General features: G+C 43.1%; 1 protein-coding gene across 7 annotated transcripts in view; it reads left to right on the top strand.

Moving 5' to 3' along the window:
• The window catches only part of LOC122551617 (coiled-coil domain-containing protein 148-like), a 101,234-nt gene that overhangs the window by 68,894 nt on the left and 18,283 nt on the right, over positions 1-14,057 (top strand). For all 7 annotated transcript variants that reach the window (XM_087989079.1, XM_087989080.1, XM_087989077.1 and 4 more), the window contains 2 exons: positions 4,987-5,125; positions 11,068-11,274. In XM_087989079.1, the coding sequence (XP_087845205.1) occupies positions 4,987-5,125; positions 11,068-11,274 (346 nt within the window). The remainder of the gene's footprint in view (positions 1-4,986; positions 5,126-11,067; positions 11,275-14,057) is intronic.

The raw sequence follows: 14,057 nt of genomic DNA, 5'->3' as shown, positions 1-14,057 counted from the left end.
AACCTGTGCTGTACCGGGCAGGAAGATTGCTGAGAGTCTCGCCCTCCTCAGGGATACGATCGCCTACGTTCAGGACAGAGGGTTGGACACCTGTCTGATCAGTCTGGACCAGGAGAAAGCCTTTGACAGGATATCACACAGGTATATGAGAGATGTTCTCTCCAAAATAGGCTTTGGGAAGGGAATCTGCAATTGGATCAGACTGCTCTACACCAACATTGTCAGTGCAGTCTCAATCAATGGGTGGGAATCAGTTAGCTTTCTCGTCAGATTTGGAGTCAGGCAGGGCTACCCTCTGTCTCCTGCCTTGTTTGTGTGCTGCATAGAGCCATTTGCCAAGTCCATCAGGAAGGATGCGAGCCTGAGAAGGGTGACTATTCCTGGCAGCGGGGACCTGCAGGTCAAGGCCTCCCCGTACATGGATGATGTTGCCGTTTTCTGTATGGATCCGCTGTCCATGCACAGACTCATGTGCATATGTGACCATTTCAAACATGCCACGGGGGCCAAGGTAAACTGAGGCAAGAGCGAGGCCATGCTCTTTGGGAACTGGGTCGACCAATCCTCAATCCCCTTTACCGTCAGCACCGACCACCTGAAGGTGCTGGGTATTTGGCTCGGGGGGGGGGGGGGGGGGGGCTGGGGTGTGCGCCAAGTCTTGGGAGGAGTGTATCAGCAAAGTGAGGCAGAAACTGGGCAGTTGGAAGCTATGGTCGCGGGAAAAAACCTGGTCATCAGGTGTGAGGCACTGTTATTGCTATTATACGTGGCACAGGTCTGGCCTGTTCCCAGAACCTGTGCCGCTGTAGTCACCTGGGCCATCTTCCAGTTTATATGGAGGTCAAAGATGGTCTGGGTCTGAAGGGACTCGCAGTACAAAGATCTGGGCAACGGGGAAAAAAATACACCCAATGCCACCCTCACGCTGGTGGCCACCTTTGTGTGTGGCTGCATCAAGCTGTGCATGGATCCCCGGTACGCAAACACCAAATGTCACTACATACTGAGGTTCTACCTGTCGCTGGTGTTGCGAAGGATGGGCCTGGCCATGCTGCCGCGGAACGCTCCAAGTAGTTGGACCGTTCCATATCACCTGTCCTTCGTGGAGAAGTTTATGAAGAAAAACACCTTTGACCACAAGTCCATCAGGAAGTGGTCAGCACATAGTGTCCTTGAGACCCTTCGGGATCCTATCGAGCAGTTCCCTGAGCAGACTGTCAAAGCCATTTGGCAGAATGCCTCATCGCCAGAACTTTCCAACAAGCACCAAGACATGGCTTGGCTGGTGATGAGAAGGGCTCTGACTGTGAGGTCCTTTATGCACGCCCGGACTCTCAGCCACACCGCACGCTGCCCTCGAAGTGGCTGCGGGGGGAACGAGACTGTCACACACCTCCTTCTGGAATGTGCTTACGCAGAAGAAGTCTGGAGAGGAATGCAGTGGTGTTTGTCGAGGTTCGTCCCGAGCAGCGCCGTGACGCGGGACTCCGTGCTCTACAGTCTGTTTCCCGGGACACACACCGAGACGAACATCAACTGTGCCTGGAGGATCATCAACTTGGTGAAGGACGCTCTCTGGGCGGTCCGAAACCTGTTGATCTTCCAGCTGGAGGAGTTGACCCCGACTGAGTGTTGCAGACTGGCACATTCCAAAGTCCCGGACTATGTGTTGAGGGATGGGCTGAAGCTTGGGGCAGCTGCCACCAAGGCGCGGTGGGGAAAGACCACCGTGTAACATCTGCCTGCCTAAGAAGAACAGGGGGCCCACGCAGTCATTTGGGCTCTGCTGACACCTCAGCTAAAAATGTAATTGTACGGGTTCACAAAGTCAATGCAGAGAAAGGAGCCCTGACCGAAGAATACAACAGGCCAATGTGAAGCTCTGACTGCAGCTGTGGTGCTGAGTACACATACCATAGTGAGTGTGAGGGAGATGAATGAGATATCTGAGAGTTAAAAAATTCTTGTCAAAAGAAGAAGTAATTCCTTAGCCCTCAAATAAGACAGACAAACTTGTATATTTGCTTATGATACAGAAGCCAACAAACTATTTTGCTGGGGATTAGCATATCTCTTTCACCAGAGAGCACATTGAATGGTTTTAATGAACTGTATTAGCAGGAGTTTATCTCACCTTTGTACTAACTGCATCCTGAAGTGACCTAAAATCTGATCTGTAACTGTTTGTAGTTTACCTATAGGCAGAATTGACTTACTCTTGGGGAGTGATTATGGCTGGAGTGAAAGTCATAACTTCTCCATTAGTCACAGAAATACCAAGTGAGGTCAAGAATACAAAGCAGTTGGTCTTTCCCCACCGCGCCTTGGCAGCAGCTGCCCCAAGCTTCAGCCCATTCCTCAACACATAGTCCTGGGCTTTATCCTTTATGTGTAGTGATCTGAGCAGTGACCAAACACATTCCAGCAGCAGCCACATTGGCATCACAGACCAATGCGGTGTCTGAACCTGACACAAATGGCTGTCTGAGCCTTTCTTTGGGGAATTGAATAATCTGAAGGAGATGTTCAATAAGCTTTCTGAGGCTCAACAGACTGATCCAGACCTAACTAGTAGAACAATTGGCTCAAAATTAAACTGAAGGGCATTCCAGAATGTTAAAAAGGGTTCTGATGAGGAAGTGGAGACTTCCTTGCAGATAAGAGAATGAAAAGTACTCAATATTTTGCCAAGAGCGGTGCCACCCAAATATTTTCAGGACATATTAAGCATAGCCCATGAAGTTTCTATGGCTGGACATTAAGGGATCCAGAAAACCGAAACACATGTCAATTTTGTTAATGACCGGGATTTCATAAAGGCATGGTGCAGTTTTGTAAATATGCCAGTGTGTCAGACTGAGGGAAAACAGAAGCTTCCATACAAATTGTATCTCTAAGTCCCATGCCAGCTTTTGGGAAACCATTTAGTAGGTTGTCAGTGGACTGCATGGTACTAGAAAGAGACAGTACACTGCTCCAATCTTGGTCAAAACATAAAACTGGGGGCTTGTCCAAGTCATAACAATAATCACTCTGTCAATATGTGTTCTTATATGCAAAGATCTATGCATATGCCCCTTAAATCTCTTCAGTGTACATTCTTTAGAACAAACCTCTATTGTCTCCCCCAATCACTTCTGCAAAATAGATCAGCTCGCAATAATCTGTATTCAATTCCATTTGCCACTTGTCTACCCATTCAGCTAACCTATTCATGTCCTACTTCAGTCAATTTAAATCATCTTCACTGTTTGACACTCTTTCATTTTGGTAGTTTCAAACAATTTCACTCTGCATTCCAACATCCATATCGTTTATATGCATCAAAAAGCAGTTGTCCTAACACCACTGTCTACCATCCTACAGTCTAAAAAATAACAATTTATCACTACTGGCTCTTTTCTGTCCTTAAGCCAATTTTTAAAAAATTCAAGCTGACAATGATCCTCCTGACCATGAGGTTGATCACCCTTTATATGGTACTTTATAAAACACTTCAGTTAAAATCCATACAGACAATGCTCATTTTATTAAGGCTCATTATCAACCTTCTCATTAGTCAATTAAAAAATTTTAAAAATTGAGCGAGAGTAAGCTTACTTTTGTATTTGTACACCAAGCGAAAGATAGACAGTTTTTGGCTATCAGCAAGAAAATTCTGTTGCTAATTGTATTATTTGCAGCAGTGACTACATTTCGGTATACTTTTCCAAACTCAAGGTCCTACGATGAGGTGGGCCTGTAGTTCTTGGAAGGATGCCTTGAGCTTAGGCTGACATTCTGTACATGCAAATGCAATGAGGTTCAGATTAAGTCATGTACAATGTACATGCACACAACAGAATGCTGTGTTATAGAGCAATTTGTGTCCATAGAGACAAATTATAAAAGGTTAGCTTGCAAATAGAGTAACTAATTAGAAAGACAAAATGTTTCTTGAAAGGAGAATGGTTTATAAAAATAGTAAAGCTTTTGTTAGAGCTGTACATGGCATTGCTGAGACCAAACCTTCATTAACATATGCATAAGAATAAAAGGTGATCATATGATATGATTGTGATGGTACTTGACAGGGTAAGTACTAAGATGATAGTTGCCTCATGGCAAAATCTGGAAAGAGAGCATAGTTTCAAATTAAGATACAGTAGCGCCTTGACGTACGAATGACCCCGTTCATACACAAATCAGTTTACGAACAGGATTGTACGTAAAATTTTGCTTCATCATATGTACGAAATTCAAGGTACGAGCGAAGGTACAAACACAAGAAGCCCATGTGCGACCACGTGGTTTCATTGTTCTGCTTTACTACGCACTTGTTGAACGCAAAAGCTCTCAGGCCCCGCATGATCTCATTCAGTTCGTCTTTGGCGCGTGCACTGTGCTTTCGTTACTTCGTCCAAGCATTCTTACGCTATCCGAACAATGGGAAAAATTGATTCAGTTCGTGAACTTTTTGGTTCGCAAACCGGGTCCCGGAATGGATTAAGTTCGTAAGTCGAGGCACGACTGTATTTCCCATTTATAGTGAAGATCAGCTGGAATGTCTTCTATCGGAGGGACCTGAATGTTTGAAATTCTTTAACATTGGAGGCTGGATCATTCAATATATTCAAGATTAGAGTTTTGATCTACAAAGGAATCAAGGGTTTGTGGGAACTGGCAGGAAAGTGGAGCTAAGGCAGCTACAATCCTATTGAGTAACAGAGCAAGCTTGAGGGACCAAGTAGTTTCTTTTGTTTTTATTTTTGCATTTTTATATTCCCTAACTGACGAGTAGCTACATGCAATCTGTGTCCATCACATGAGATTTCCAAAAACATTATAGAACCCAAAAAAGCCATCCTGGAAAAATTTCCTTTTGTGCTTGAGCAGTCTAAATGCATTAATAGTGGGGAAATGCAACCTAATTAGATTTTCTTTCTGATACTGCAAAAAAAATTATGTTTAACTTTGCTGTTAAAGGCATTTCTCCCTTTTTTTCAGGAATTGTGGTTGGAGTGAAGAAGATCATTGGACATTTCTAGTTATTGTGGATTTGTATTCTCATGAGACTCAGAATCGAAATATGCTCTACATGGATATGCTGTTGAGGTTGTTGCCACACAAGTCCAGGCAAGAACTGGTTAGTCCCTTATTTTGAATTTAGAGGACGTATATGTAGGATTTTGAAATGTTATTCTAAGATTATTTCCTCTCTTATAGTGTCCACTTTTGGTCACTATTTACAATGGGAACATTCAGTGCTTAGAGACAGTTAAGATGCTGTTGTCAAGTGTCAGAATTGAACTCTAAAGGAAACCCTGGTCTATTAAATGACCTGGTTGAGGGCATAGAAGGATGGGTTAGTAAATTTGCAGATGACACTAAAGTCGGTAGAGTTGTAGATAGTGACAAAGAATGTTGTAGGTTACAGAGAGACATAGATAAGTTGCTGAGCTGAGCTGAGAGGTGGCTCAGCTTGCAGTGCTGAACTCATTTTGGCATTTACCAAATTGGATCATCTGTGATAACTTCCACACTTTGAGGCATGAACTAGTCCTCTATGTGTTTCTGATTGTCCATGTGGCTGTCTCTTTGACATCTATGAATTGTAGAAGCATAATTACTTCACTGTTGTGGATGCCATTGACTAATTCAAAGATTATTTCAGAAATCTTTTGATAGTACTTCTTCTGTTAAAGATCCCACAGTCCACTGCCAGTCCCTCAACCATTGACCCTCCCTATATGAACATAAAACATTACAGCACAGTACAGGCCCTTCGGCCCTCAATGTTGTGCCGACCTGTGAACCAATCTGAAGCCCATCTAACCTATACTATTCCATTCCTGTCCATATGCCTATCCAGTGACCATTTAAATGCCCTTAAACTTGCTGAAACTATGATTATTGCAGGCAGTGCGTGCCATGCCCCAACTACTCTGGATAAAGAAACTAAATTTTGACATCTGTTCTATATCTATCACCCCTCAGTTTAAAGCTATGTTCCCTCACGCTAGCCATCTCCATCTGAGGAAAAAGACTGTCACTATCCAACCTATCTAACTCTCTAACCTTATGTCTTAATTAAGTCACCTCTCAACCTTCTTTTCTCTAATGAAAATAGCTTTCAGTCTCTCAGCCTTTCCTCTTAAGACCTTCCCTGCATACCAGGCAACATCCTAGTAAATCTCCTCTGAACCCTTTCTAAAGCTTCCACATCCTTCCTATAATGAGGTGGCCAGAACTGTACACAAAACTCCAAATGTGGCCGCACTAGGGCCGCAGCATGATCTGATGTTTTCGAAACTCAGTCCCTCTACCAATAAAAGCTAACACACTGTATGCCTTCTTAACAACCCTCTCAACCTGGGTGGCAGCTTTCAAAGATCTATGCACCTGGACACTGAGATCTCTCTGCTCACCTACACAACCAAGAATCTTACCATTAGCCCAGTACTCTGCATTCCTGTTACTTCTTCCAAAGTTAATCATCTCACATGTTTCCGCATTAAACTCCATTTGCCACCTCTCAGCTCAGCTCAGCAACTTATCTATGTCTATGTTGTAACCTACAACATTCTTTGTCACCATCTACAACTCTACCGACTTTAGTGTCATCTGCAAATTTACTAACCCATCCTTCTATGCCCTCAACCAGGTCATTTATAAAAATGACAAACAACAGTGGACCCAAAACAGATCCTTGCGATACCCCACTAGTAACTGAACTCCAGGATGAATATCACCAGCCTCTGTCTTTTCTCAGCTAGACAATTTCTGATCCGAGCTGCTAAATCACCCTCAATCCCATGCCTCCGTAATTTGTGCAATAGCCTACCATGAGGAACGTTATCAAACGCCTTACTGAAATCCATGTACACATCAACTGCATTACCCTCATTTACCTGTTTGGTCACCATCTCAAAGAACTCAATAAAGTTTGTGAGGCATGACCTACCCTTCACAAAACCGAGTTGACTATCCCTAATCAACTTATCCCTTTCTAGATGATAAATCCTATCTCTTATAAACCTTTCCAACACTTTACCAACAAATGAAGTGAGGCTCACAGGTCTATCATTTCCAGGGTTGTCTCTACTCCCCTTCTTGAACAAGGGAACAACATTTGCTCTTCTCCAGTCTTCTGGATCTATTCATGTTGACAATGACAACATGTGTATATGAATAGGAAGGGTTTGGAAGGATATGGGCCAGGTGCTGGCAGGTGGGACTAGATTGGGTTGGGATATCTGGTCGGCATGGACGAGTTGGACCGAAGGGTCTGTTTCCATGCTATACATCTCTATGACTCGATGAGTGTATAAAGATCAAAGCCAAAGGCTCAGCAATCTCCTCCCTGGCTTCCCAGAGAATCCTAGGATAAATCTCATTCGGCCCAGGAGACTTATCTATTTTTACACTTTCCAGAATTACTAACACCTCCTCCTTATGCACCTCAATCCCATATGGTCTAGTAGCCTGTATCTCAGTATTCTCCTCACCACATTGTCTTTTTCTAGTGTGAATACTGACGAAAAGTATTAATTTAGCATTTTCCCCATCTCCTCTGATTCCACGCACAACTTCCCACTACTATGATTGATTGGCCCAAATCTTACTCTAAGGAGAAAGTGAGGTCTGCAGATGCTGGAGATCAGAGCTGAAAATGTGTTGCTGGAAAAGCGCAGCAGGTCAGGCAGCATCCAGGGAACAGGAGAATCGACGTTTCGGGCATAAGCCCTTCTTCAGGAATCTTCAGCCCTTCTGAAGAAGGGCTTATGCCCGAAACGTTGATTCTCCTGTTCCCTGGATGCTGCCTGACCTGCTGCGCTTTTCCAGCAACACATTTTCAGCCCAAATCTTACTCTAGGTCATTCTTTTATTCTTGATATACCTATAGAAAGCCTTAGGGTTTTCCTTGATCCTATCCACCAAATGACTTCTCATGTGTCCTCCTGACTCTTCTTAGTTCTCTCTTTAGGTCTTTCCTGGCTAACATGTAACTCTCAAGCACCCTAACTGAGTCTTCACATCTCATCCTAACATAAGCTGCCTTCTTCCTCCTGACAAGTGATTCAATTTCCTTAGTAAACCGTGGCTCCTGCGCTCAACAACTTCCTCCCTGCCTGGCCGGTATATACTTATCAAGGATCCATAGTCGATAGTCCTTGAATAAGCTCAACCCCTGCAGCTTCCTTCCCCATCCTATGCATCCTAAATCTTGCCTAATCGCATCATAATTGCCTTTTCCCCAGCTAAACCTTTGCCCTGCGGTATATACCTATCCCTTTCCATCACTAAAGTAAACGTAACCGAATTGTGGTCACTATCACCAAAGCCCTCACTTACCTCCAAATCAAACATCTGGCCGGGTTCATTACTCAGTACCAAATCTAATGTGGCCTCGCCCCTTGATGGCCTCTCTACATACTGTGTCAGGAAACCCTCCTGCACACATTGGGCAAAAACTGACCCACCTAAACTACTTGAAGTATAGTACTCCCAGCCAATATTTGGAAAGTTAAAATTCCCCCATAACGACCACCCTGTCACTCTTGCTCCTATCGAGGATCATCTTTGCTATCCTATCCTCCAATTCTCTGGTACTAATTGGAGGCCTATAGAAAACTCCCAACTCCTTTTTGTTTCTAATCTCAGCCCATACTACCTCAGAAGATGACTCCTCAAACATCCTTTCTGCAACCATAATACTGTCCTTGACTGACAGTGCCACACCACCCCCTCTTTTACCATTTTCTGTGTTCTTACTGCAACATCTAAATCCTGGAACCTGCAATAACCATTCCTGTCCCTGCTCTACCCATGTCTCTGAAATGGCCACAATGTCGAAATCCCAGGTACCAAACCAAGCTGCAAGTTCACCTCCCTTATTCCAGATGCTCCTGGTGTTGAAGTAGACACACTTCAAACGAACTTCTTGCTTGCTAGTGCGTTCTTGCAATCTTGAAATCTTAGTTCTGTGTTCACTAGTCTCAACCTCGCGTATACTTGAACTACCATTTCTGTTCCCATCCTCCTGCTGAATTAGTTTAAACCCACCTGAAGAGCATTCACAAATTTCTCCCCCAGAATATTGGTACCCCTCTGGTTCAGGTGAAGACCGTCCTGCATGTAGAGGTCCCACCCACCCCAGGAAGAACACCAATTATCCAGGAATCCAAAACCCTCCCTCCTGCACCATCCCTATCGCCACATGTTCAACGTCTGTGTGTGTGTGTGTCCTTCTCTCTTTCTCTGTGTCTCTCTGTCTGTGTGTCTCTCTCTGTCTGTGTGTGTGTGTCTGCTACCTTCCCAGCACAAAGCATGGGCAATCAACCAAAGACAACAGCTCTTTTTTTGCTCCAGCTGTATGCTTACACCCTAGCTCCCTAAATGTCTGCCTTAAATCCCCATCTCTCTTCCTACCTCTGTCATTACTGCATTTGTGGACCACAACTTGGGCTTCTCCCCAAGCCCCTCAACGATCCCGAAACACGATCAGAGACATCACAAACCCTGGCACCTGAGAGGCAACACACAGCGAAGAGGGTTACCTCAGATTATGGCAGGATCTTGACCAGATGGACCAATGGGCTGAGAAGTGGCAGATGGAGTTTAATTCAGATAAATGTGAGGTGCTGCATTTTGGGAAAGCAAATCTTAGCAGGACTTATACACTGCATGATAAGGTCCTAGGGAGTGCTGCTGAACAAAGAGACCTGGGAGTGCAGGTTCATAGCTCCTTGAACGTGGAGTCGCAGGTAGATAGGATAGTGAAGAAGGCGTTTGGTATGTTTTCTTTTATTGGTCAGAGTATTTAGTACAGGAGTTGGGAGGTCATGTTGCGGCTGTACAGGACATTGGTTTGGCCATTGTTGGAGTATTGCATGCAATTCTGGTCTCCTTCCTATCGGAAAGATGTTGTGAAACTTGAAAGGGTTCAGAAAAGATTTACAAGGATGTTGCCAGGGTTGGAGGATTTGAGCTATAGGGAGAGGGGCTGAACAGGCTGGTGCTGTTTTCCCTGGAGCGTCGGAGATTGAGGAGTGACCTTATAGAGGTTTACAAAATTAGGAGTGGCATGGATAGGAAAAATAGGGAAAGTCTTTTCCCTGGGGTCGGGGAGTCCAGAATTAGAGGGCATAGGTTTATCGTGAGAGGGGAACTTTTTCACACAGAGGGTGGTACGTGTCTGGAATGAGCTACCAGAGGAAGTGGTGGAGGCTGGTACAGTTTCAATATTTAAAAGGCATTTAGATGGGTATTTGATTAGGAAGGGTTTGGAGGGATATAGGCTAGGTGCTGGCAGGTGGGACTAGATTGGGTTGGGATATCTGGTCAGCATGGACGGGTTGGACTGAAGGGTCTGTTTCCATGCTGTACATCTCTGTGACTCTCTGACTATGATGTTTCTGAGATTCCCCCTTATTCTTTTAAAGAATATAATCCTAAGTGATCAAGTCTCTCCATAGTGAAGATATAAACAAAGTTGTGAAGACAAAAAACATGGGCTCACTTAAAAAGCAATTTGATTCCAGAATGTGGGTTAAACGTTTTGTCTTGCACACTGGGAAATCTTATGAAGCACATTCATTGTCCCTACCCACTTCTGATTCAATGACTGAAGCTTTTACTTACTTTGCTACACTTCATGACACATTGTAGATCAGGTTGAAAATCTATAGGATGGGTGAAAATCAGCTCCAATGAGTTTGGGCATTCTAATCTAGTGAACCTGTGTCAATATCCTGAAAAGTCCCTAACTTTCTATGAATTAACATGATTAATGTGGTATTGCACCAACAGTTTTCACACCACACTTCGGAAACTAAGATGAATGAATTTTATTATACAATATGAAGAGTGCTTTACACGTGTCTTGTGTACCTTAGTTTTGGGAAAAAAATCATTACAAGCTCCATCCTTTTAAGTCGAGGTGCAAAATGCTGACCAATTGAATTTAATATCTGTAAATAAATATGAATCTTTTAAGATTTATGAAACAGATCAGAACACCAATAGATAAAGAAATGGCCTAAAAGATGGATTTTTATTGAGAAAGTAACAAAGTCTGACTTGCAGATTGATCACTGGAGATTATGGGATGGATTTCAATTTAAGAAAGAGCACCGGAGAGTTCTGATTCAGAGTTGGACCCGTGACAAGAAAGACTTGCTTATGAAGACAGTGATGATATTTGCTGAAGCTTGTATTGCTCATGAGACTGACGTATTGCTGGCAAATGACAGACGGAAACAGCAGGAAATCTGTGCTGAATTAAACTGCAAGGTGAGAAGAAACATCGATTTATACAAACATCAGACCAAATTCAAATATTCCTCTATCTTTATTTGCCACAAATAATTAAAATAACTTGATAATCTCCTTATGCTCCTAAAAATTGCCCTCCCCATTTATCATTTCTGTGCACAGTGGCTGATGTGACAATGTTTGGTGTGTGAATATTTGCAGATTTTAATCTTCAGTGTTGAGATGACTTTCTGACAAGGCATAAATCTAGATATTTCATGGTTTCAATACTGACTAAAACTGAGTCTTTACTCCTTACAACCTTATTGAGTTCTTTGAGAAGGTAACCAAACAGGTAGATGAGAGTAAACCAGTTGATGTGGTGTATATGGATTTCAGCAAGGCGTTCAATAAGGTTCCCCACAGTAGGCTATTGTACAAAATGCGGAAGAATGGGATTGTGGGAGATATAGCAGTTTGGATCAGTAATTGGCTTTCTGAAAGAAGACAGAGGGTGGTGGTTGATGGGAAATGTTTATCCTGGAGTCCAGTTACCAGTGGTGTACCACAATGGTCGGTGTTGGATCCACTGCTGTTCATCATTTTTATAAACTACCTGGATGAAGGCGTAGAAGGGTGGGTTGGTAAATTTGCAGACGACACTAAGGTCGGTGGAGCTGTGGATAGTGACGAAGGATGTTGTAGGTTACAGAGAGACATAGATAAGCTGCAGACTGGGCTGAGAGGTGCAAATGAAGTTTAATGCGGACAAGTGTGAGGTGATTCACTTTGGTCGGAGTAACCGGAATGCAAAGTACTGGGCTAATGGTAAGCTTCTTGGTAGTGTAGATGAGCAGAGAGATCTAGGTGTCCAGGTACACAGATCCTTGAAAGTTGCCACCCAGGTTGACAGGGTTGTTAAGAAGGCATACAGTGTTTTAGCTTTTATTAATAGCGGGACAGAGTTCCGGAACCATGAGGTTATGCTACAGCTGAACAAAACTCTAGTGCGGCCGGACTTGGAGTATTGTGTACAGTACTGGTCACCGCATTATAAGAAGGATTTGGAAGCTTTGGAAAGGGTGCAGAGGAGATTTACCAGGATGTTGCCTGGTATGGAGGGAAGGTCTTATGAGGAAAGGCTGAGGGACTTGAGGCTGTTTTCATTAGAGAGAAGAAAGTTGAGAGGTGACTTAATAGAGACATATAAGATAATCAGAGGGTTAGATAGGGTGGACAGGGAGAGTCTTTTTCCAAGTATGGTGACAGTGAGCACGAGGGGGCATAGCTTTAAATTGAGGGGTGATAGATATAGGACAGATGTCAGAGGTAGTTTCTTTACTCAGAGTAGTAAGGGTATGGAATGCTTTGCCTGCAACAGTGGTAGATTCACCAACTTTAAGTACATTTAAGTTGTCATTGGGCAAGCATATGGATGTACATGAAATAGTGTAGGTTAGGTGGGCTTCAGATTGGTATGACAGATCGGCGCAACATCGAGGGCTGAAGGACCTGTACTGCACTGAAATGTTCTATGTTCTATGTTTGTGCAACTATGGCTCATAGCTTTGAGTCTGCAGGCTGCTTGAGAGAGCCAAAAAACTCATAGCCAGACATGATGGCATTCTGAGAGAATATAAATGCTACATGACTTGAATTAATCCATGTAGAGCACTAATGTGGATTGGTCAGTGGTGCTGAAGGGAGGAATCATGAAGTAAATACCAGTTGTACCTAGCTGGTTCAACTCCAGCCATCAAAAACACTATCTAAAGGCAGGGGAGGTCAATAATGATGAGGAAGCTAAGGAAACGATTCATGATGGGGCACTCTCTCAATAGGTTTTCTTGGCCCCTCAGACTGTGCCTGTGGAGACCTATGACAAAGGTGCCCATTCAGTGAAATGGGTCCAGCAACTGTTGGAGGGATGTCCTCTGGCACCTGCATAATGAGGATAACTGCAGTGGGCATTTCAGCTACAAGCAAGTCATAAGTGAGCAGGCTGTATCTACCTCATCTGTGGGCACAGGGGTGCACAGTATAAAATTGGCCAATAGCAGATGCTGCATGATTCACTGGGGCTGTCAACACTACGATTCCTTGGAAACTATAAATTCAATGTTTATTCAATAGAAATAAAAATAGAAACAAAAACATAATGTGAGACTTTTAAAATAAGGATGGAAATAAGAAAGTTAGTACATCCTGGTTGAGTTATCCCCGTCATCCCAAGTAACATTCTCAATGTCCCTTGAATTAATGTTCAGATCCTGTCTGCAACTCCTTGGAAAATCAACTCGTATTACATTAACTCTTATAGTATATGTATCAAATACAGTTTAATTTTGTTATATTTGATGTAACAACTGCTTGTTTAAATCAGGCACAGTATGTAAGACTTAAACCATATCTTACTCTACTTTTGCCTACACTATTACAAAAATTGTGAATTTTTTATTGTATTCTTGGCTTCCAATAGTAACAAAAAAATTATGTTGAGATTGTGTATTGTTTTAGACATGGTTATGCCAACCTATTTGATATGAAGTTGACAGCTACAATTTTTTAACAAGCCTTCGCACCCTATCAAATGCTTAAAATGATCGAAACAAAAACAATTATTTGAATAGAACATCATTGACAAACTGAATAGTGTAAGAATACTCAAATCAAAACCACAACAAATATTTAACAAAGCACCTGTCAAATTCTAACTCCTTTGCCTTAACTGGGTTTTCTGCCCAGCATATGCAAACAATGCATACATTCTGTGCTGAGTATTATGGTTCTTTGTCAAGTGTCAATAACCAGGGTTTCACAGA

Source organism: Chiloscyllium plagiosum, unplaced genomic scaffold, assembly GCF_037043375.1.
Source record: "Chiloscyllium plagiosum isolate Xiang-an unplaced genomic scaffold, Cpla_swu_hap1 HiC_scaffold_7, whole genome shotgun sequence".
NCBI lineage: Eukaryota > Metazoa > Chordata > Chondrichthyes > Orectolobiformes > Hemiscylliidae > Chiloscyllium > Chiloscyllium plagiosum.
This window is presented reverse-complemented; position numbering and strand designations above follow the sequence as displayed.